Here is a 24,847-nt window from a genome sequence, read left to right as displayed (position 1 = left end):
ACTTTATATGCACAGAGGCATATAAAGTTTTGGACCAGGGAAGCGCTTACACGGTTCCTTAAGCGACTGTGTGATGTTTTAATTTATGACTTGATTAGAATAAGGTTAATTTTTGTAAGCATACAGATTACTGTATCCTAAATTTGAATGTTGGTTTTTGTTTATTTTTGCACAGTGCTGGGGGTCTATCCCAGGCCTGGCTATGCTAGGCAAGCACTCTCCCAAGAGTCAGCCATTTCTTCAAGCCGTGATCTTTTAAAAATAAAATTTACAATTATATTTCAATAGAATTAATTTAAGTCGAACCCTATAGCTTCACGGGCATGGGTTTGTTAAACAATGATCTAAAAAACAACCCAGAGCTCTCAGAGTTTACCACAGGGATCCACAGTACAGGAAATGTCAACAAGCCCTCGTTTGCCCCAGAAGAGGGCCTGCCCGACAACCTTGGCATCTCTTACCAGCGCGTTCACGTCCTCCGTCTTGTGGATGAGCATACGAATCTCTTCTGGGTCTCCGCTGAAGATGGCCTGGACCAGTGGTGGCTGCAAAACCAAGAAATGAGAATTAGGACCGTTTTTAATCACTATGCTTGCATTCATGTGCAGACAACAAGAACGAGATTTGCTCCTTCTAAGTTCATTCAAGAATTATCAATGGGAAGACAAAAATAAAGAACACTCGGGCCTACACTCACAAGGTGTCTGTGACAGACCTTAAAGATCCTGTCAAGGATATGTCCGGACACAGGATTGCCATATTTAGCCCAGAATGGACTAAGCCTTGCCACACCCAATTCAGTGGAGACTGGGCCTTTGAGAGTTTGTTGGGAGGCTCCGGGAGGGGATCCCAGCTACCTCTGTACCCCACCAGAACACTGGAGCTCTATTCAAGGAAGGCTTGCCTCTTCTCCAGCCAAATGCACAGCTTTGGGAGGGATGCACATGGCGGTAAGGACGGAAGAAGACATGCACCTATGTGGCCAGATCAGCCAAATCAACCCCCCGAGATCAACGGCATGACAGGTGTTGCAGCCAGATCGCCCTCACATCCAACATAAGGTCTTTATGGAGGACATTACGACCTAAATACTTGTGGGTCAACCTTCAAAACACTCGGCAATCACTCCCAAATGCTTTAGCCAATGGGCACTTAGGATGATTACTGATTTAAAATGGGATGTAACAAGGGTGAGCGAACAAGGAAGGGGCAAAGGAGAACCTGGGCAGTGAGTCCTGCAGGGTGAGAGGAAGGTCAGGACAGGATACCCAAAGGGCTTGAAAGGGGGCACCTTAGGCTGGGTTTACAGATGGAGAAGGGAGGGCGCTCCATCCTGAAGAGAAGGTGTGCAAAGGGATGGATACGCCCAGGACCCGACACACAGACACCATCACTAGCTGTTGAGTGGAGCGTGCATACGTGCGCATGTGTTTGTGTGTGTCTGTATGTGTGTGTATGTGTATGTGTATGTATGTGTGATCATGTGTATAAGTGATTATGTGTGTGTATGTGTGTGTGTGTGTAGTGTGTAAATGTATGTGTATTTGTGTGTATATGTGCATGTGTGTGTATATACATGAGTGTGGGTACACATATGGAAGTCAGAAGGCGACCTTGACTACTGGTCCTCCCCTTCCTCTTTGTTTGGGACAATGTTGCTCTGCTGTCCGACACTGCTCACACCAGGCTAGCCGGCCCGCAGGCTCCCATGGCTCCCGTCCCTGCTTCCCTCTCAGCAGACAGTGGGGATAGGAGATGCCGGCAACTGTGACCAGCACTGGCTTTTGCATGTGGGTTCCAGCTCAGGGCTCCCACCTGCGCGGCGGGCTCTGCCCACTGAGAACCTCTGCAACTCCCTGGTTTTCAATGATGGTTAGTGCTGGATTGGGAGACCAACACAAGATTACCAGGAGGAAGCAGCAGGAGTCCCCGAGGTAACACCCCATGAAGTGTGTCAAATTGCAGGTGAATGTTTCCACCGGCCGTGAATCTGTCCACAGATAGCCCCTCTCCCCAGCCACGAAAGCTCCCAGCCAACACGCCTCTTCCTGCCCACCCATCTCTCAGTCTACTATATGCCAAGGTACAGGGACAGTTTTCAAGTTGTCCGCAACTAAGCACCAAAAGATGGCTTAGAACAGAGGCAAGTTTTCTGTTGGCTCAGTCTCTGCTGGTGGCTCTGCAAAAACAAAGAAATCCTTCCGTTCCTGTTTTCTTCCTGCTGACCAAGACCCCGGCAGAATCACACCAATCTTTTCCCTCTGCTGCCGGTCTCTGAGCAAAGTGCTGTTGGGTGGATGTCCACCTAAATGAACCTTGATGGAGGAGGGAAAAACTCAACAGCCACAAGGCAGCATGTAGAGGTGGAGTCTGGCAGGGTTGTGGCGTTAACGCCAGAAAGGTCGCACAACAGCTGACAAGTTCAGATGCCGGAGTGCAGGATCGGTCAGTGCCTAGGAACATGGTGCTCTGGACAGGACTTCTCACTCTGGAGCACAAGGAATGCAGACAGATTCTCTGCAGGATTCATTAAGCCCTCAAGCTCCTTGAGCGAGGCAAGCCTCCCAGGCGATGGCTGGAATGTTCCCAACCAGAGGCTCCCTGACGCAGCTGCCAGGGAAGGATGCCAGCGCAGTCTCAAAGCACATGGAGGTGTGTCAAGCGTCCCATAGGCCCCGGCCCAGCTCTGCTCACAGCTGCTTCGTAGCACATGGACAGACACAGATCTGGCCTCCCGAGGAGGCTGAGCATTTGCGTGCCCTCCAGTGCGGCTGCCACATACAAAATCCGCTCCCTGACAACTGCACACATCCGCACGGCGCACATACACATCTACGCTTGGACACGTGAGCATAGAGACACATGTTAATTCACTTACAGATACCTCCCACTCCCTGCAGAAGCGCCTGTTCTCCACAGCCCACGGCAGACAAACATCTCTACTTCATTCTGCTGTGAGCTGTCCCATCCCCACCATCTTCACAACTGTGAATCCAAGTCTCACACAACTCCAGACCAGGACTTCACAGACACTCTGATGGCATGGAGCTAAGTGTTTGCAGTGACTCTCCCATAAGTAGTGCTTTTTTAAATACACTTTAGGGCCGCTCTCTTCCTAGCTCTCCCTCACTCGCCCTCCTAAAGAGAACACAGTCAGAAAACACTCGGGTATTTCCATTCATTGGGATTTTAACCCCAGGTAAACATTTACCTGCAAATAAATATTTGGGGAACGATACATCTAAATACCGTCTATATCAAGTCATTATTCTCATTACAGTATTTGCTTCGTAAGTGCTGAAGACTCACATTCTGCCCCACATTTGCCATTATACCATTTGCAGCCTTTGCCTTAGTGGTGCTAAGCCTTAAAACGGGAGAGTTCTCTGCGTGAGGCAGTGTCGTCACCGTGGTGTGCATGGCACAATGGGTCCCCCTTGGCCACAGTTATGCTCTCCATGGGTTTCCATCAATGGCAGCCAACCTCAGTTCAAAACTATTAAGTGGAACATTTCAGAAATAAACAAATCCCCTTTTTAAAATTGTACACCACCCTAAAAAGCCTGGCAAGATGTGCTGTCTTGCTGTATCCTGCCTAGGACATGAGGGCGCTACCTGCCCGTGGGCCCCTCAGGTGCCAACTCAGCTAGCAGATCAACTGTCACTGTGTTCAAGGATGCTTTTAGTTAACAATGTCCCCAGAGCACAAGAGTAGAGGTGATAGCCATCTTATTACAGTGTCATTACCTTACTGATTGTTATGGTTAATCTAGGAATCAAATGCTGTCGTAAGGAGGTATGTATAGATGGGATTAAAAAGAGCCATAGCGCACACTGGGTGTGGCACGGCCCACAGTTTCAGGCGCACACTGGGGTTCCTGGAATACACACCCTGTAGATAAGGGGAAAGTCCTGTATTCTTTTTTAAACCCCACAAAGCTCAGCCCACGCATTGGCAATAGGAGGCTGGGCTGTGCAGGATTTGATAGATATACTCAAAACAACGGTCAAAATTGTGAAAAGCAGCAGCAGCAGGGAAATGGGAGGATTTTGAGAGAGGTAGCAGTCATTTCGGCTTCTTTTGCTAGACTTTTCTTTGCGTATTAGCAAGCAAAGCCGTGTGCTGTGAGTGCTGGCGTACACGCACACACACACACACATACACACACACACACACACACACACACACCAGCAGACGCAGAAAGCTGCAGCCTAGTTTCCCGGCCACAAATGGGATGAATGTGGATGACACTTATCCTCAACTTCCATCCATTCCATCTTTCCTAGAAGGTAGGCCTGCCACATTTAGAGCAGACACGTGGCCTGTACGGACAGCAGAGCCAAGCAGAGGGCTCCTTGTGTTTGAAGGCCATTGTGAGTCCTGTAACAAACACACACACACAAAAAAATAAAGACTCTGCAGAAAGCCACTTTCCCCACTCATAGCCATTTCATCCCAGTGTGGTATTTTTCTTTTCTTTTTCCTTTTCTTTTCTTTTTCTTTTTTTTTTTTTCTTTTATTCTCAGTCTTGGAAAACAAACCAGAAGAAAACACCTCATTTCCAAAGGTAAGACTTGTGAATCCTTAGTCTCAAACTCTGAAGTAGAGTCGCAATTCCACTAGGGGGCGCAAGATAGCAATTTGTTATCCTATCAATGTTGCGGTGGTAAAATTAAGGGGAAGTAAAGTTGTTAAAAGGTTCTCTTCCCCTTTAAGAAGGTTCTTAGCAAGAAACACACATACACACATGCCATGTGCACACATAAAAAGAAAGTAAAAACGGAAGAAAAGGATCAAACTATTTTTAAACCCAACTTCTCTACTGAGCTGTCAGGGCCCATTGGTTTGGGGAATAAGAACAGACTGTGTGGATAAATTCTAGGCTTGAAAGTGTCATGTTCATCATTTGAAAGCACAATTTAGCTGGCTTAGTTGGTAAAGCAGCCACCACACAAGCGTGAGGCCCTGAGCTCCAATCTCTAGTACTCATGTAAGACGGAGGCCATGTGTAATCCCACTGCTGGATGCGGAGCAGCGCAACAGAGACCAGTGGATCCAGAGTCAACCACCGGACAGTCGATCCCTGAGCTCCAGGTCCCTGTCTCAAAAATTAAGGCGGAGGCAGGGTGTGACGCCAAGCCTTTAATCCCAGCGCTCGGGAAGCACGGGGTGTGGGCCTCTGTGAGTTCAAAGCCAGCCTGGTCTACAGAGCGAGTGGCGAGCCAGACAGGCCTTCATAACAGAGAAGGTCTGCCTCAAAACAAAGCGGAGATTATAAGGGGGAGAGCGATGAAGGGAGTCACGCGACACCAGGCTCTGGCCTCCACAGCACTTGCTTACACAGGCACAAACATGAACACATACATACACCACACATCAACACGGAAATGAAAAACACAAGCCAATTCTTCCTTCAGTTCCATTAGAAATATGTTCGTTTTGACATCAGCCACGCCATCCAATTAGGAATAAAGTTCAAGAACTGGGAGAATGTGTTCCATGCCGGGTTTAATCACTCCACTCCATTAACACTCCATTAAGTAACAACTGGTTTTTGTATGAAGCAGAGCTTGCATTTTTTTTGCAAAAGGATAATTAAAAAAAAAAAAAAAAGTGGTAAGCTTGGGGCTGGGGAGTCAATTCCTTGGTAGGTTATTTACCTAACAGGTATGAGGGCCCAAGCCTCAGCACAAGAACAACAAAAATCATGTGTTTGTTGGAAACCACTAGTCAGATTTCTTCCAATCCCATATTGCCTTGCAGAGACTCCCTGAGACCAAGTGGACCTAGAGCCCGGGGTGATAAATCCAAACACATCCAGGAGACGCCCTAGCATGGTGCTCCACATCTCGACGACTCGTTGCTTTTTCTTTTTTTCTCTGCCGACCTTAGATGTACAGGCCTTGTTTTCCAATCAGGAATAGACACTGGACTCGATCAAGAGCCAACAGGGAGCACCAGTGTTCTGGGGCATTCTGGGCACAGTAAGTCACGAAGGAAGGAGCACGTTATTCCTACCTAACAGCTGACACAGCAACAATCTTGCCATAAGCAACAACCCACTTTCATACGAAGCAGAGCTTGCGTTCTTTGCAAAAGGATGGTAAAAATGTGCTCGTGCCCCTTGGTTTACCGATCAGAGCTTGCTGCTCTGCTTCATGCAGGCCCTGCCGTGTGACGTCCGGCCAGGCTGCTGCTGAGTGCTTCCTGGCTGTAGATCACTCCCCACCTGGGGAGTTCACCCCGTCTCAAAAGGATGATGATGATCACGAAAATCAAAACTGTTTCCCGAGGAACCGTAAGAACCAGGCAGAGCACACTCGGTCCTTACACGCACCCCCTTTAATTAGGGGGAGCAGCAGTGAGTGCTTGAAGACGTCTCTCAGCTGGGTGTGGTGGCTCACACCTGTAATCCTGGCATCTGGGTCATCTTGGGAGGTGGAGGGAGAACAGTTCTGGGCCAGCGCGGAAGATAGCAAGCATCCGTGTCTTAATTTACTCATCAAGGCAGGGACTCAGCACAGTGACGATTTCAATCATCGGAACCCACTTTCAAAAACAAACAAACAAACAAACAAAAAAAGCAAGGCCTGATGAATGATGAGGCACCATTGCTATCCCAGAGCTGGGGACGAAGGGTCAGCCAAAAGAGACCCTGTCTTCAGAAAAAAAGGGTGGGCAGTGCTTGAGGAACAATGCCAAGGTCATCCTTCAGCATATGCCACACACATGCATAATTGTGAACACACACGAACCACACAGGAAGGGAGAAAGGGAGTGGGGAGTGTAAGAGTTTCCCCAGGGTATGGTACAAAATCGATGTCTATAGTAAGCCCAGTTATTTATTTTAAAAAGACATAAATTCCAAGTGATAGTAAGAATCCCTCTGCTTAAGCAGAACGAAAAATGTAACCAGAAATTGGATAAAAATTAACTGATTACCTAGCCTTTTCAAAATGAAAACAACACAGAGGCAGTGTCTCAGCAGTGGTTCCTAAGGACCACTTTCATTACCAAGCTGGGGAATATTCACATCCTTGGCTGCCCCTCTGCTTTCCGAGCTCCACCACAGCCACCGCTCTGCTCTTTGAGGCCACTCCCCAGAGGACAGATAGCCCAAGATAAAGCGAAGTCCACATATGTCAACTCTGCTGGTAGCTACTGAAAAGCATGAAAGGAGAGGTTAGGCAAAGAGAAATGATGAAATCGCAGGTCAGTTAAACTGAAACCTGAGGCAATGCTGATTTGCCTGGCCTGGAATCGCTCTTTTACCACAGCAGGGAGACCGCCACTGGAAAGCTGGTTGGCCTGGGACTCTCCTAACAGGGCACCCTCATCTATAACACGAACTGATGGTAGCCATTTCACAAGATGCCCTGAGGGAATTGTGTGACACACTCAACACTCCCTCAGGACGCCAGCTCTAGCTCCTGCAGTGAAAGCAGGGATCCCTACTGATTGGGGGAGGGGGTTCAAAGCTCTGGAACCTATGACTAAAGGACTCCCAAAGCTGTCCTCCGATTTAAGGACACGTACATGCATACACAGTAATGATAATATTTAAATAATATGATGAAACTGCAAAGCAAACCATCAGATTGGAGTCCTAATCCATGCAACATCTCTGAGGCAGAAGGGGGTGTCCCTGCAAGAAGAGAGCAGGAATCCAGCAGCCTGGATTGGCCTTCGCTGCATTGGGAAACCTCAAGAGCGTCACACAGCTCTTCTGTGTGAACTCTAACTTACAAAGCCAAATGATAGCAAGTTAGTAAGGTAATGCATCATCTCTCTTTGATCAAGCTATGTCATGGGGCACAGGTAATAAGCAAAGTGCATTATATACAGGCATGAAAATGGTCTAATAGAGCCCATTTTTTTATAGATTTAACAAATGCTAATCTTAAATGTGCCATGTACACACCACCGCTTGAGAGACTGATCTTACTGCCACAACCTACTTACTACATTGGCAAACACACGTACAGTTAGACCTTGTTTGGTGATCTCTTGGTTGCAAAGAGAATGGCCTCCCTGTGGGTGAGAAACTTGTGGCTTGCCTGCTGGTAAGAAACTGAGTTGAAAGACTTACATTACCCTGACTCTGCCCAGTCAGAACCTCATCTCTCAGGCCACGCAGATGAGGATAGATAAGGTCATAGACATGACAGAGTAAGAGCAGGAATTTGGCCTCAGTTTCCACAGACTCCCATCTTGTTTGTACTTTTGTTTTTACTTGGGGGTGTTCGTTTGTCTGTTTGAGGCAGGGTCTTGCTACGTATAGCTCAGGCTAGTCTGGAACTTACTGTGTATCCCAGGCTGGCCTACAGCTCTCAATAGTCCTCATGAATGCTCCAACTATAGGTGTGAGCCACTGTGCCCAAATATTAAATACCCAGAGGCCTGCTAAGAATAAGCAGCACCAAATGAAGGATACAGTCTCGATAATGTGTGGATAGTTACACTATATAGTAGCTCTATACAGACTTACAGATTTTTTTTATTTTTTTATTTTTTGCAGGGGCTCAAGACACGGTTTCTCTGTGTAGCCTTGGCTGTCCTAGAACCTCGAACTCCCGGAGATTCACCTGCCTCTGCCTCCTGAGTGCTAAGATTAAAAGCGTGCATCACCACCACCACCACTCAGCCTGATATAACTGCTCTTAGAAAGCTAATACTGAAACGCATTTACCCAAAGTTTGAAAACAAAACAAAGAAGAGACTTGTGTGGGTTTGTGTCATCCAAACAAGGGAGAACAGGGCAGTAAGGTGGCCTGTGAAGGATGGGCTATGAATCGGAGTAACAGGACTGAGGAGTAAGTGGCTGGCTCGGGGGAACACTGTGCCAGCAAAAGGAGTTTTAACCCAATGTGTGGACAAACAGGAACCCAGGTCTTGAGCAAGACAAAGGCAAGGAGCTTTCGCAAGTGAGCGCTCTGGCCACAGTATGTGCTGTGTACCCGAGGAGGAGCCGCTGGAGCTACAGACTTGGTGGGGAGACAGTTGCCACACTTGAAGCCACTGCAGGAAAAAGCTCTCTGGTCTTCCTTTGTGACAGGCTCCCCAGGAAGACCTACCAGAATGCAGCAGAAACCACTGACATTGCTTTCAGTTCTTCGATACCTGCTCTGTTCCTGGATGTGAGTTTGGCTCAGCATCTTGGCTACTTTCCTTCTTTCTTTATATATAGCCCAGAGTTCCTGCCCCAAGACATTAATGTTTCCAGGTGAAATTGAGGTTACTTCCTTTAGCTCCGGAACATTCCTGTCCCCCGCAACCCCCCTCCCCACAGAACCTCTGCACATGCAAGCTCTGTTTTGTCAGGCTTGTCACTGGAGCAATGAACTGAAATCATAACATTTCAAAAATAGGCCACATCCATAAAGAGAAAAGAAAAACAAAACACGGCAGATACGCTTTGCCAAGTACCATATTTTCATCAGGATCTGCTGCCAACTACTCGAATCTTTTTCCCCCCCACTCTGTCTACTTTCAAATGGCTGGAAAGCCAATCTAAACCTTAGCTAAGTTGATTAAATTGTTGGGGAGAGAACTTTGAGAACTGGAGCTGGGGAGATGGCTCCATGGATAAAGACACTTGCTCTGAGTTCAGTTTCTGAAGCCCACTTGATGGAAATAGAGGACTGACCCTGATTTGTCCTCTGACCTTTATGTATGCACCATGGCACATTTGTACATACAGGCGCATACACACATAAACAAATATAATTTTTAAAAACTTATTTAAGTAAGAACACAGTAGACCCGAGGATATACAGAATATTTAAGTCAGCATATTCTTAGAGGAAAAAAAAAAAAGAACAATGATGTGTAATTCTTTGAGTTTCCTGTTTCACAAATTTGTTTAGAGGTTTTATTTCCTAACTGGTTTTGCTTACATTCTTTCTGCAACTGTACCTTACAGCATATTTAATTCACAATTCAAATATCAATTAATTATGTTAACCATTGCAAGCTATTTCAGAGATCTTTGTGGTGGGGTTAGGAGAGACCGTACGGTCCAGAGATAACCTTAAGGTTATAGAACACTCAGCAAAATATCTTTGTTCAGAGATATAATGCATCTTTTTTTAGGATTTATTTTCTATTTATACTCTTGTACCTGCATGTGTGCCTGCAGGCCAGAAGAGGGCATCAGATCTCACTATAGATGGTTCTGAGCCACCATGTGGTTGCTGAGAATGAACTCAGGACCTCTGGAAGAACAGCCAGTGCTCTTAACCTCTGAACCATCTCTCCAGCCCTCATAAAGCAGTTTCCATTTGTAGGATCTAAAATATGGTTTTTGTTAATAACTAACACATCTCCCTTATCATAAAAGAACAATAAGTTTTAAATTTCTCCTTTATAAAAATACATGCCCTAAAATGACCTGTTATCATAATATGCTTTTTTCCATGGTAGTCACTCAAGCAGTTATAATTTTGGCAGCCTCAGAAATGAAAAGATGAATAAGGCAATTTGAGTGGCGTTACAAACAAGATCACCATGTAGAAACAAAAGGCATTCATTAGGATAGAATCAGTGTTTTGCTGACTAGGGAGGTTATGGGCTACAGGTACCATCCCTGAAGACTGTGGGCTAATGTAGTCCAATTGAGTCACTTGTGATCCTGGAAAACTCCCAGCTGAGCTTTTCTGAACTCTGTTATAATCTGAATTCCTTGAAAGGAGCAGCAAGCCAATTCTTACACAAACAACCCTTTCCAAAACTTCCTAGGATTTTCTCCTGGGCCTTGTCCTCCTTGTCTGTGAATTTTCCTCTTTGGTTTCCATGAGCACTTTGTGGAGATACAGAACGCAGCTCTCAAATATGTCTCCACCGATGGAGGACGCGGGACATGTGCAAACTGGAGTCGCTTTCCTTCATGTCCTGACCACTCTCAAATCCACAGCCTGGATCAGTCTCCGCCTGCAATGACTGGAGGGTGCCCTGCTACCCACAGAGCCTGGAGCGTCACAGAGAACCCGAATCTAAGACTCTCCTCCATGTGGTCTTCTGGGAAGCATCTTTGACTTCCCCAGCCAAAATCCTGGCAAAGGCATTCACTGATGGATGTCAAAGGGAAATGATGAGACGTCAGGAAGAGAGAGGGGCCTGCAGGACTGGAAAGCACTCGCCGTGGGAATGGGAACTACTACAGGAGCAGATAGCATATCTCACTTCCTTTCGAAGAAGCTGGCCCAGTTCATATTTACTTTATTTCTCTAAACACCACCTACCCAGCTATGGATAAGGGATGTTTTCTAAACATTACTCAAGCACACTTCAGACAGCCATTCTCAGTCCTGGTCCACAGTGATTTACTGAGCATAAGAAAGTTACCACGCAAAGGAAATGCAGGCACGGAGATACCATCGTCAGCCCTTCCCTTGAGAGAGCCCCCAACGTGTAACAGGAAGCACACAGCACACACAGTGGGAACGAGAGGCATGCGAAGCAGAGAGAGCAACTGTCTGGGCCTATGATAGATGCAGCCTTTGAAGTAAAGACTGAAGGTTGGTGAGGTCTAAGAAGACAGGGGTGGGCATTGGCAAGAGACCGCCCTCCACATTTTGAGACTGTGAGCAGACTGAATGAGGAAGAGTGCCAGTTCTGCTCCTTGGAACGTGAGTGAAAGGAGGGAGGGTAAAAAGAAGTCAATGGGGATGGCTGACAGTGGGCCCTTGGTGTCTGGGGAGCAAATCTGGACCTCTGCCGTAGACCTGGGGGGCTGAATCTGTGTTTGCAGGGGGAGGGTGACTGAAGGATTATGCTTGTTAGGCTGGAGAGACAGCTCAGCAGCAAAGAGCCATCGCTGCTCTTATAGAGGCCATCAGACAGTTCACCGCTGCCTATACCTCCAGCTCCAACGGAACTGACACTCCTTTCTGGCCTCCACAGTCACTATGTGAATGGCATGCACATACACTCAATCGGGTACATGCGCATTCACATAAATAAAAAGAAAGCGTTTTAATTAAAACGCTTTAGAGCTGGGCTCAGCACACACTTATAATCTCAGCACTTGGCAAGTCAAGGCAAAGGCTTGGGAGTTCAAAGTTATCCTCAGCTACACAGATAAAAAGTTTGAGGACAGCCTGGGCTACGTGAGACCCTCTCTTAAAACAAAAAGGGTTTTTTGTTTTTGTTTTCAAATAATCACCCTGGTACTGATACGCTAAAAGAAGAGTAGTGCAAATGAGATGGCAGTACCAACCTAGGTGAGAGTTCATGGGGATGGGCTATTCCTCAGCTACACAAGGAAACAGGGTCTCCGGGAGCAGCCAGCAGATCTAAGGCTAGGCGTGCAGCATGAATGGCCAGCCTGGCTGGGGCTGCCTGCAGCCACTGGCTAACTTTCTCTGCAGGGTGCAGCGAGACCAGGCATGGCGGGAGGCTGGTGGGAGAGCAGCAGAGCTGTGGGCCATCAGCTGGTAGAAGCCAGTTGCTGGCTGTGCGGCGCTCAGCCAGGACCGGAAGCTGCTGGGGCTCTGAAGGTTGCACGTCCCAAGTCTGCACGACCTGTTACTCATCTACAGTGCCACCACAAAAACAGCCTGCTGCTGTAGGGTTTGAGCCTTATCTGCTCCGTCCAGGTCTGAATAACAAAGAAGGGTCTCCTGTGCTGAGGTAAAGGAACAACAACACAAAAGGATAATGTTCTCTCTGGGTGTATTTAGTCCCCAACTCAAAATTTAGTCAGAGAATAAGATTCCTTTTTATCTAGCCATGCAGCTTCAAAACCAGAAAAAAATTCTGAGAAAAGCGGCATCAAAAACCTTTATGCATCTTCTTTTTATCCTGTTTTTGCTAGGTTACATCTTAAGTAAATTTCCTGTTGCAACAATACAAAGACAGATAAACAAAACCACAATAACCTTTCCCATCCCTGGTGATAGCAGGCTCATATGTACTCTTTGACCCATTTCCTGAATGTTTCTGTTGTACACAAAAATACCCGATATTTATGATACGCGTCACTAAGACGGGATTTTACTCTGCCCCTATCTTGAAATCTCTTAGAATAACAACATACCGAGGTTATCTCCCAGTTTAGCTACAGGATTAGCTGATTTCTTTACAGCTATAGTCTTCTGTGATACAGATATAATATAGCTTAACTATGCATTGCACAAAGAAGAGCTACAGAGCTGAGAGCATTTCATGAATACCTATGGTACTCTATTTTTAAGAAATACACAAAAGAGATGTGTATCGTAGCCTATCCCTCAGAGAATGCCAAATATAGCTAGGGAGACTGCAGACAATGCAAATGTACACGAAGGTGTTCCAGACTTCTCCAGACCTGAGGCAAGATCTGACAGGTTTCCTTCTGCGCCAAGACAGACTGCAGACGGCTCAGGGAGATCGCCTTCTCTAACTGCAGGGGATGGGAGGGCCAGGACAGCACAGTCAGCAGCCTGTGGAGGAGGCAGAGCTTGAGCAAGACCTCAAAGCGAGCTAGAGCACACTGAGGTGGGGGGGAGGAAGCAATGATGGCGCAGGGCTGGTGTCCAGCATGTGCAGATGTCTGGTAGAGAGGCAACCAACGGTCCCTGAACTTCCAAGCGCTATCCTCCCTACACAGCTCCTTAAAGACATAAAGGAAGCCAGCTCAGCCACCCACAGCACTACCCTGACAGTGACTTAACCCGTAATTTCAGGCAGCGTAGGCTTGGGAATGTCCCCCACGTCCCTTCGACTCCATCATGTCTGTGTCTCCCTCTATGTACTACTGAGCATCATGCATGTAAACACATGTGCACACGCACTCACACTACTGTGAGCAATCATACACACTGGCCCTGTCTGGAAAATAACAGGAATAGCATGAGGGAAAGCAATGCTGAAGCTTAAACGGTTATAACTTGACCAAAACACTAAGTCCTGTTTGTTTGTTTGTTTGTTTGTTTGTTTGTTTGTTTGTTAGAGTCTCATGTAGACATGGCCAGCCTCAAACTTGTTAAGTAGTTGAAGCTGGCCTTGAACTCTTGACTCTTCTGACTCCGCCTCTGCAGTGCTGGGGTTACAGGGATATGTCAGCACACCAGGCTGAGTCCTTCTACAGCAAACCTCTGTGGAAATGTTGGTGTTGACAGGGTGGAGCTTCCCCTCAGGGCCACAGTTACGCTTATAACATGTCCAGATTCATTTAGCTACGTGTGTAACGATGTGCTTTAAACTCCACCATGTTTTTAACAAATAAAATGAGAGCTCACTGTATATGCTGAGTGTACATTATGCCAGTACTAACCTCTGTGAGGAAGCTCTATAGACAGGAGAAACATGTGCAAAGTGTTGTGTGTTGTCTCAGAGACTGAGGGACCCACAGAGACCTCTAGGGCTCTCTTTTTCACCTGACCAGCCCAAAACTTCTCTGAGCATATTTTTTAAACACAAGGAAGACAAAATTTATTTTCAGGATGCTAAGCTGAACACCAACATGCAAACACAATCTTGACAGTCAAACTTTGGGAAACAAGGACTTTTAATAAGGACAATGAGTTGGGTTTAAGTTAAGTCCAATTGCTATTGCTTTTATTTAGTAATAAAATTAAAACCAAAAACACCACTGCCCTTGAGGACAGTCACAAAGACGGAGATCCAAAACTTAGTATCAGAGTGGCGTGGTCCTTAGGCCTCCAGTGGTCCCACGGACTGTAACTGAGATCATCGCTTTCCTAGTGACTTCACACCCTATTCTTCACCAATATCACATTACCCCTAATATAGGTGGTGTGAAGATTCTGCTAGTGTCTTCAAATTTAAGACTTGTACTACACACCTAACATCAAAATTCAGAAGTTATTATCGAGTCAGTGTACAATACTCTAGCACCTTAAAATTCATAATATAATTGCAGTTATTTTGAGAGTGTGGCCCCGTTGTTCTGACTCAGGGGGATTTGGCTGCCTTCCTAGCACCAGGGACAGAACTGGGCTTGGCCAAAAGCAGTAAAGCCAAGGAGAGAATAGAAATGGCCTGCCCAGACATGTGGGGGCCTGTTCCCACTTGGAGCTAGCTCTGAGTACATTTGGCACTGTGTGACAATAATCTTTTCTATATAATGACCAATCAAGAACGTGGAAACAAGGCCAGGGAGAAAATGAAAAGAAATTATCTGAGAGCCTAGAGATCTGAGTTTAGTCTAATCTTGCTCACTGGGGCCTTAGGTAGCTAAGGCCTAGTCAAGTGGCTTGATTCCTCGCTAGAAAATGTGGGTTCAAAATGACCAACTCCCTAATGGTGAAGAGCAGGAAGATCTGATTTTATGAGAAAAGAATCCCATGACGAGGACTTGGTGAGAAAAGCTCACACTGACAAGACAAGCAGGGTCACTGGCCTGTCACCCACAACTTACAAAGCAGCAGAACCCTTGTGCTTGGAGCTGCTCACAGCAGAGTAGTGGGCTGGTTGAGCATAGTTCTAAAACACTTCTTTCATTCTTTCTTTTCAAGACCTAAATAGCTACAGAAGAGACCTAGCTAACAGTTAGGTTAGATTACCTACCACCCCAGTAAGCCCAATGAAGTGGAATCTCATGTCAGCGCTTTAAGAACCCCAACAGACATGCATCGGTATACTTGGGATGTGGAGGCTCATCCTTTCGTGAACACCTCAGTAAAGTTGCACCTTTAACCCCAAGTACCACTTCAGAGAGGTGGTCAGACAATTTTTATTTCATATTGTTCATGGCAACACTATTGGTGACAGCACAAATGTCAAAGCTGGAAATTTATTGTATAGCCAGAACACACAAACCGAAAACAGAATGACCAACAGTGCGTGAAAAGGCCCGTCAGTCACTGGGTATTAGAGAAGGTAAACCCAATCCATGATGAGATGCCACTAAACGCTAATGGCTAAGATAAAATGAAGAAACAACAGACAGACAAAATGCAAGGATGGGTGAGGTGCACTGAAATTGGGGTTTGAAATCCATGTAGCTGCTGTGGATAATATCTGGATAGTCCCGCAACCAGTTAAACACAGATTCATTGTGGGACCAGGAAATTTCGCTCCTTAATACATAACCCAAAGAACTGAAAATGAGCATTCTGTTGGTGATGGTTACCTCTATGGTTCCTGTTCTCGTCCCTAAGTTTTCCATCTCTGGGATTTCCTCGGTTTGTGTTTTCTTTATTGATTCTATTTCCATTTTCAGGTCACAATAGCCACAAATAACCTGAAGTACCTTGGCATGACTCTAACTAAGCAAGCCAAAGACCTGTATGACAAGAACTTCAAGTCTCTGAAGAGAGAAATTGAAGAACCTATAAGAAAATGGAAAGATCTCCTGTGCACATGAATCGATAGGATTAGCATAGTAAACATGGCCATCTTCCCAAAAGCAATCTACACATTCAATGCAATCCCCATCAAAATTCCAACACAATTCTTTACAGACCTTGGAAGAACAATTCTCAACTTCACATGGAAAAACAAAAAACTCAGGATAGCCAAAACAATCCTATACAATAAAAGAACTTCTGGAGGTATCTCCATCCCTGACCTCAAGCTATCCTACAGAGCAACAGTAATAAAAACTGCATGGGACTGGCATAGAAATAGAATGGTGGATCAATGGAATTAAATCAAAGACCCAGAAATAAACCCACACACTTGTGGATACTTGATTTTTGACAAAGGAGCCAAAACCATATAATAAGAAAAAGAAAACATCTTCAACAAATGATGCTAGTCTAACTGGATGTCTACATGCAGAAAAACACATATTTATCACCCTGCATAAAACTTAAGTCCAAGAGGATCAAAGACCTCAACATAAAACCAGAAACACTAAATCCATTAGAAGGGAAAGTAGACACCAACCTTGAACTCATTGGCATAGGAGACAACTTCCTGAACAGAACACCAACAGCTCAGGCTCTAAGATCTACAATTAATAAATGGGACCTCATGAAACTGAAAATCTTCTGTAAGGCAAAGGATCTACATATCGGGAAAAGATCTGCACCAACCCTACATCTGACAAAGGGCTAATATCCAAAATATATAAAGAACTCAAGAAATTAAACACCAACAAACAAAAGAATCCACTCAAAAAATGGGGTACAGAGCTAAACAGAATTCTCAACAGAGGAATCTTGAATGGCAGAGAAGCACTTAAAGAAATGCTCAAGATCCTTAGTAATCAGGGAAATGCAAATCAAAACAACACTAAGACTCCATCTTACATTACTCAGAAACTCAAGTTATAGCACATGCTGGTGAGGAGGTGGAGACAGGGGAACACTGGACCATTGCTGGTGGGAGTGCAAATTTGTACAACCACTTTGAAAATCAACCTGGCACTTTCTCAGAAAACTGAGAATAGCTTTACCTCAAGACCCAGCTATACCACTGCTGGGCATATACCCAAAGATGCTCCACCATGCCACAAAGACATTTGTTCAACCATGTTCATAGCAGCTTTATTCACAGTAGCCAGAATCTGGAAATAACCTAGATGTCCCTCAGCAGGAGAATGGATACAGAAAGTATGGCACATTTACACAATGGAATACTACTCAGCAATTAAAAACAAGGAAACCATGAAATTTGCAGGCAAATAGATAGAACTAGAAAAGATCATCCTGAGTGAAGTAATCCAGATCCAGACACACATGATATATACTCACTTATGAGAGGATTTAGACACATAGTACAGAATATAAACACTACAATTCACAGACACAAAGAAGATAAGTAACAAAAAGGACCCAACGGAGGATGCTTAAACTTCAGACAGAAGGGAAAACAGAATAGACAGCAGAAGTGGCTGGAGAGAGGTAACACAATACACAAGCCTAGCATAGCTGTGTGCTCTGAGAGGCTTTACCCAGCAGCAGATCGAAACATATGCTGAGACTCACAGTGAAACAATGATTGAAGCATAGGGAGTCTTGTGGAAAAGTAGGAGGAAGGATAGAAGGACCCAGAGGGGACAGGAGTGCCACAAAAAAACCAACAGAGTCAACAGGGCCCAGAGGGGCTTTCAGAGACTGTAACACCAACCAGGGACCATGCATAGTCTGGACCTAGACCCCCTATGCAGAGGTAGCCAATAGCCAGCTCAGGGTTCATGTGGTACCCTAGTAAGGGGAACAGGGGCTGTCTCTGACATGGACTCTGTTGTCTGTGTTTTGATTACTCCCCCCTGGTAGAGCTGCCTTTCCAGGCCACAAAGGAAGAGGAGAGCTCAGTCCTAGGGGAGGGCTTACCTTATCTGAGAAATAGGGGAAGAGGAGGGAGGAAGCAAGAGGGAGGATGGGACTGGGAGGAAAGGAGGGTGGGGGCTATGATCAGGATGTAAAGTGAATAAACATATAAATTAATTAAAAAGAAAAACAGTTTCCAACAGAAACGTGTACAACTTTTTACAGCAACAATATACACTATAGCTAAGAGGAATAACAGGAGTTCATTGATTAACATCAACTGATGATAAATAAATAAAATGTGGCATAGCCATGCAAGGGATAGCCATGCAATTTACTCAGCCATAAGAGAAAATATAGTGCATAATGTTTGAGGTGACATGAATGAACTTTGGATATTTTATACTAAGTATAAGAAGACTCAAAAGGCTACATTGTTGTCTGATTCTATTTATGTGAACTACTCAAACTAGGCAAATCCATTGCAAGAAAAGGCAGATTCATGGTAGCTATGGGGTTGGGAAATAAGAGGGAAGGGAAAATGTCTGTTTAATGACACAGGGTTTCTTTCTGAGGTCATGAAATGCTTTGGAAGCAGATAGTGATAATAACCAAATGAGCTAAATGGCATGCAGTCCATTTTAAATTGTTAAAGTGGCATGCAAGCACTGTTTTGCCATATCTTAAAACCCAAGAGTTTACGCACATTAAGAAGAATAATCTGAGTTATTAAGTTGATCCTCCAGGGAGTTTAATGAGATATGAGAGGGAGGACAGTCCACGAAAGGTCTAACGGCAGGCTTCCGGCCTCCTAATAGAGAAAGATACACAGAAAGCAGGCTGAGAAGAGCTGCTTCCTCAGCCACCCTCTGCCTTATTTGAGACAGGGCCTCTCTCTGAACCAAGAACTCACCAATGCAGCTAGCCTGGCTGGCCAGTGAGCTCCAGAGACCAGCTGTCTCGCCCCCCACGCCACCCTGTGCTGAGGTTAGAGTTAGACACTACCTCGCTACCTCACAGGCTTTTATGTAGATGTGGGATCAAACATCCTGTTATGTGGCTGGCACTCAACCCAGCGAGCCATCTCCCCAGGACCATAATACCATTTTTATTGTAAAATTATTACCAAATATCTTTATAATATAAACTGAAACATCATTCTTAGAAAATGTGACCTCTTGATACTCTAGAGCCAAGCAAGATTTAAAAACATAATAATAATAATAAACACTAAAGAATCTAAAACCAGCGGGCAAGAGGACGCCAGCAGCGTACTCCATAGCTGGAGGAAGCGCATCCTGCCCAAAGCTGGGGCTGGGGCCCTGAAGCTTCAGACTCTTCAGTAAAATGTCCCAATTTTTACAAAGTTGGAAATCTATTCAATATGTTTCAAACGCCACAGGCCAAACAAAACACATCTTTAGACCAGATGTAGCCCACAGACGCCACTTGGTAAACTCTGGTTCATAGAACAAGAGTGTTTACCCTGGAAAAAGAAAAGAAAAAGAAACTTTGAAATGCTATAGTAGTAACTGCACAGATCAGAAAGAAAAAAAAAAATGAAGGGGTGGGAGGTGGGGAGAGGGGGTTGTTTTCCTCCAGAAGGAGGCCCGACCGGACAAGAATCTAGGGGTGTATTTTCTAACTATGGAGCAGGTGTCTGGCAGCACCTGTCCTTGAGGTGGTCCTACAACGTTGTGACCAGGATTCCTGCTGAGGGTCAGAAGCCAGATTAGACCAAAGGCTCTCTCTGCGTTTAAGCACCAGAAATTGGGAAAATTTAAAAACTAGACATCTGAACTCTTAGAACTGAAATGACTTTAGACAGTACCTCAGCTGCCTGCTAGGTTCCAGATCTGTCGCAGGACACTGCAGGGACCTGGCCCGGAGGTTTCACTGTCCCGCCGTGACAGGTTAAGGAGGCAGAAAAGGACTAGGGAAAGGAAGGCCGATTACCTGGAGCTCATTATGGGTGCTGAGGTACACAGGTTTCTTATGTTTTGCCACTGTAGTCTTCACGGCGCACAGGAGGTCCAGCCTTTTCACACTGCGGCGCAGGGCTGTGATCTACAAAGTCTACACCTGAGAACCATGTGACGATGTTTTCCTTTTTCAAACCACCCCGAAAGCATATCTATGTTTTAACTACGCTTTGATTTTGTATTAGGCCACAGTAATAGCTATATACTTGGCTGCAACGCAGCCACATGCACTGCACAGGCTAAACAGGCCTGGTAGCGAGGTCAGCAAGGTCAGAAGTCTCTACCCCAGCTTTTGAGGGCAAAACTAAGACCAGAGTTTAAGGACGGCCCAACCATGACGATCTTTTATGTACATCTTTTTGGCCCTATGACTCAGGCATGCTCACCTAAGCCATGTTCTTCCTACATCACCAGTGCTCAATGAGCCAGTGTGCTAGCTGCTTTACCGGGACAGTCCCCAGCCTCTGCAATCTAAGGAAGAAGCACAAAATCAAACATCCAGAGAGGAGGGGCGTCAAAGAAGAGGGGTTCAACCCAACTGCGCCACGGGGGAAGGGCTTCTGGCATGCTCATGTTAAACTGCGGCCTTAGCTGACGAGAGATCCAGGCTGATAGGGACAGTGGTCAGAGATCTTAACACAAGCAGGCCAGTACAGCTGGGGCACAGGGTGTAACTGAGAAGGAGAGGGACAGCTCGAAAGACAGCGCGAAGCTGAGGTACCTCATGTGTGCTATGCTGTCTTTGTCACAAGGTTTAGCCCAAAGTAATGATATATTCAGATTACCATGGTGGAACAGACCCGCCACAGTATGGAAAATAGACTGGCAAAGCAGGACTAGAGGCCGGGAGACCACATGGGGACTGCTGTGGCAGTAAGTCAGCGAGGACGTGGTGACAGGCCACTCAGAAGCAGTAGCAGGGCAGATGCTGGTTGGCAGCGTCGACACACGCTCTCACTTGCTCATCCGCTGAGTAATGCTGTAGAATTACAGCCCTTTTCATGAACAGACCCTCTGCCCAGGCTAGACATACGGGACAGCCAAAAGCAAACGCCATGGAGCCCGCTCTATTAATCCTCTGCTAAGCAGTAGCTGCCCAGAAAAGTAATTTCAAAAGTAATAAATGACAGACAGAAAGCTTACTGGTTGGTTGTGTTTATTAGTGATGAAGTGAAGATCTGGCTCCTCCATCAACAGTTCTCAAAGGATCATTAAACATCAGGACCACGTAAGGTATTTGGTACTCTTCAGAATTATGTTCCTATATCCATCCTCTGAGAAGATTATATGCTCTTGTCTTGTTTCTCTCATGGAAAATAAGAACACTCGGCCTATGTCTTAATTCGTCATTCCTCAAGCAGAAAGAACTCTTTTTAAGTAGGTGGAAATTAAGCTAATAAATTAGAAAACTACCAAAAATATATTAAATGTGGCCTTGGGCTGAATCAAATGGAAATTCTTCTCGTTGTACTAGGGTTAGTAACCGGAGTTATTGGAACGAGTTTACCCAGAAGCCGTCTAGAACAGGCAACCAGAAAACCAGGGCTCTGAGGCAGGCAGGGGTGTCTGAAAACTGCTGCCACCCCACAGGTTCAACCCGGCACTTCCGTGATTTGCCAGTGGAACCTGGATGTCCTGACCAGTCCTTGTCATCCAAGTTAAAGCCAAGCATTCCTGCCATTCCTTCACTCCGCCCAGTGTAACAGCCACTCAAGCAGCTGTGCCTGCTACAGCACGGTAAGCTGCTTCTCCCTTAGAAGTGTTCTATTTTTGTGACCTCTCAGATGACTCTTTTGACCTTTTATCATTCCAGAATCAAAGCGGCCGGCAAAAGAAAAGGTGCAAAGTGAAACTGCCTCCATCCATGTCTCTCTCTGTGTCTCTGTCTCTCTGTCTCTCTGTCTCTGTCTCTGTCTCTCTCTCTCTCTCTCTCTCTCTCTCTGAGTCTCAGCACACTGCTCTTACCACCCCAGCTCAAATCATTGCTGTTGGTCCAAAATCACTGAGAACACCCTCTATTGGTGAGTCATCTTTCCTGGATACAGTCATTGCCTTCTTCAAGGTATCTATGTTCCAGATGCTCAAAGACATTATTTTAGGTATCTTCTAACTAACTTCACAGAAAGAAAAAAAAAAATCTCAAAACCAAAGTGGGACCTCAGTCTACCCACAGGTGCCCTGCAGTGAATGCTCAGTATCTGCTGACAGCCACATACTCCAAGCACCAAGCGGAGACCTGAGGAATGGCTAACTCACTTTTCCTTGGTTCTGGGAAGAGCGAGCTATTCATCTACCCCCACCCCCTTCCTCCCCCACCCGTGAGAGTGGGGGTAAGCACGTTTTACAGTCCAAATATGGAAATCGGTTCTCAGTAGAGAGGTAAGCGGGTGAAGCTGACCTGTGCCTCACACTGGCCACCTGACTTTTCACTAATAGTTCTCATCCAGGGATTTCGGGCAGGTTCTAATGGTAACCATGGAGAAATAATAGCCCCAAACTCCATGTAAGTGACCCATTTTGTCTGAGCTATTTGCCTGCATCTCTCAGAACATAGTGAGTCATCCATTTGGCTATTTGAATAATAAGCATTTAGAATAAAGGCAAAGTAGACTTAACAGCCAATACTCTTAGAGCAGCTCTCTGGGCTGCTCAAGTAAGCCTCAAGTGCAATTCATTTTATTGCTTGTGGCTCACATGCTCCTGGCTTTTCAGACATGAAAAAGCAAGATGTTCTGGGCAGTTTTTCCAAATAGGCCAAATTTGTATGCACTCAAGACTCCAAACTCTGACTAGACAAAAACTTTTAATTGCTTATGCAAATATACCCCCAAAATAGGGTAAATCTGAAACTCACAGAAAACCAAAGCAAACAAAACTTAGTAGGTATCATACTTAAGCTAAATCATTCTCCAAAGCTTGAAAATACCTCCTGAATTCCCCAGCTGCTCTCAAGGGGGAGAGCAAAGGAGCAGAGCCCTGACAGTGGCCGGTGAGTTGGAGAGAGGCATGACAAATATGTAGTTGGGGCTCCTCTAATCAGTCAGAAACTGAAGCCAAGCATGGAGCAAGAGGCTGAAAGGCAAACATGGCTGCTGCCCCCATTGAGCCCGCGGGTTGATCACACCCTCCCCCATCTGGGAGATTTATAGATGTCCTTCCAGCATTTGTGACCTCTGATGTGCTCTGGCTCTAAGAGACATAAAGGGTGGTATGAACCCTATGCCCTTTCTCTCAGCATGTTCCTTGCATCCCAGCCCTCCCATGAGGCTAGGGCCAACCATTCTCTGGGTGTCTTGCATTTAGTGGTTCTTACAGACACTGAGTCCTCTCTCCTGTTCTCTTCTCAGATTCCCTTTGCCTGAGCTATGGTTTATAATGCTGACAGGCCCCAAACCAAGAGAGCCAGGGAACATACAAATAACCCGGACACTTTAGCTCTTCTCCAGTGACCAGCTCTCCAGTGATGAAAAATTAGTCATCTAAAGTAAACGTTCCTATGCAGAGATTTCCCTCTCCCTCTCCCTTTCGCCTCTCCCACCAAATACCCTCTCAGAACTCCTTTAGGGGAAGGAAAGGATCTGTCAGAAATGCAGCTTCTGAAAGGGAGAGGAGAGGTTAGGATATGGGACTTCTGTCAGCCTCTTCTAATCTCTTCAGAGGAGAGCGGTGATTAGAGAATAGCAGTCTGCTGAGAGCACGCCACCGTCAGCCCAGCACCTGCTGTCCTCCGAGACTGACTCCCACAAGGCAATCCTCAAAGAAACCATTTCTATCATACAGTCCCAACTGAGGAGCCCCAAATAAGAGGGGGATTTGCACCCATACTAATTCCCTATAGGTTTAATGACTCTATGCAGTCCCTGGCTGCTTAGACAAAGGCATATTCTCAAGAATCTACCAAACCCGGTCTTCACCTCTGCCTCCCTAACTCTCAGCACAGAGCAGGTCCTCAGTAATTCTTACTCCTGACTCATTCCAGCTCACTCATCTTCATTCAAAACAACACGCTCAGCCACCCCACCTCTTCTACTCTGGTTTTGTAACACATGATCAGTCAATAAGATCACTGAAGGGTCTCACAGAAAAACAGCCACACAGGTAAGTATTCTGAATGCAGTGATGGCAGTGTTCTGTTTGGTGCATGATCTGGCTCCAAAGAATTCAATAGCACCTGTTACAGACATACCTCCAAGCATCGTTCAATGACCGAATGTTCCAGGACAAAAGAAAAAAGGGTAGTCAACTCCACAGGTCCATCAGCGTCAATCTCAGGGCGGCAGGAACACACCACATAGAGATAAGTGGGTTCCTAATGTTCAGACATTGATTTTCCATACAAGTTGACCCCCAAATGCAAGCTAGCTACTTATCTGGTGCTCAAAGAATCAGCAACGTGTTTTAACTCTGTCGGCAAAACTGGCTGTGTTGGCCTCAAGAAGACAGAGAGGGGAAGCTACGAAGGTGAACCCTTGCAGTGGGATTTTCAAGGTAACTTTGAATGTAAGAGCTTTATGCGTTTAGAAGGGACAGAAACTTCGCCACTCAGTAAGCGGCAAGCCCCCTACACAACTGATGCAACACCCAAAACGAGGTTCCAATGGGCAAGGAGGCCTTTCCAAAGGAGGGCATTGCTCCTCTGCTTACACAAGCAGTGTGTGAAAGAAGCTATAATGTAGATAGCATTACTTTTGGCACAGGATCGG

General features: G+C 45.8%; 1 protein-coding gene across 2 annotated transcripts in view; it reads right to left on the bottom strand.

Annotated features, from left to right (window-relative positions):
* Ankrd44 (ankyrin repeat domain 44) overlaps nt 1-24,847 on the bottom strand; it is a 267,140-nt gene that overhangs the window by 175,036 nt on the left and 67,257 nt on the right. For both annotated transcript variants that reach the window (XM_055616616.1, XM_055616615.1), the window contains exon 2: nt 462-545. In XM_055616616.1, coding sequence (XP_055472591.1) covers nt 462-545 — 84 coding nt within the window. The remainder of the gene's footprint in view (nt 1-461; nt 546-24,847) is intronic.

The sequence above is a fragment of the Psammomys obesus genome, unplaced genomic scaffold, assembly GCF_907164565.1.
Source record: "Psammomys obesus unplaced genomic scaffold, mPsaObe1.curated_primary_1811, whole genome shotgun sequence".
Taxonomy (NCBI): Eukaryota; Metazoa; Chordata; class Mammalia; order Rodentia; family Muridae; genus Psammomys; species Psammomys obesus.
This window is presented reverse-complemented; position numbering and strand designations above follow the sequence as displayed.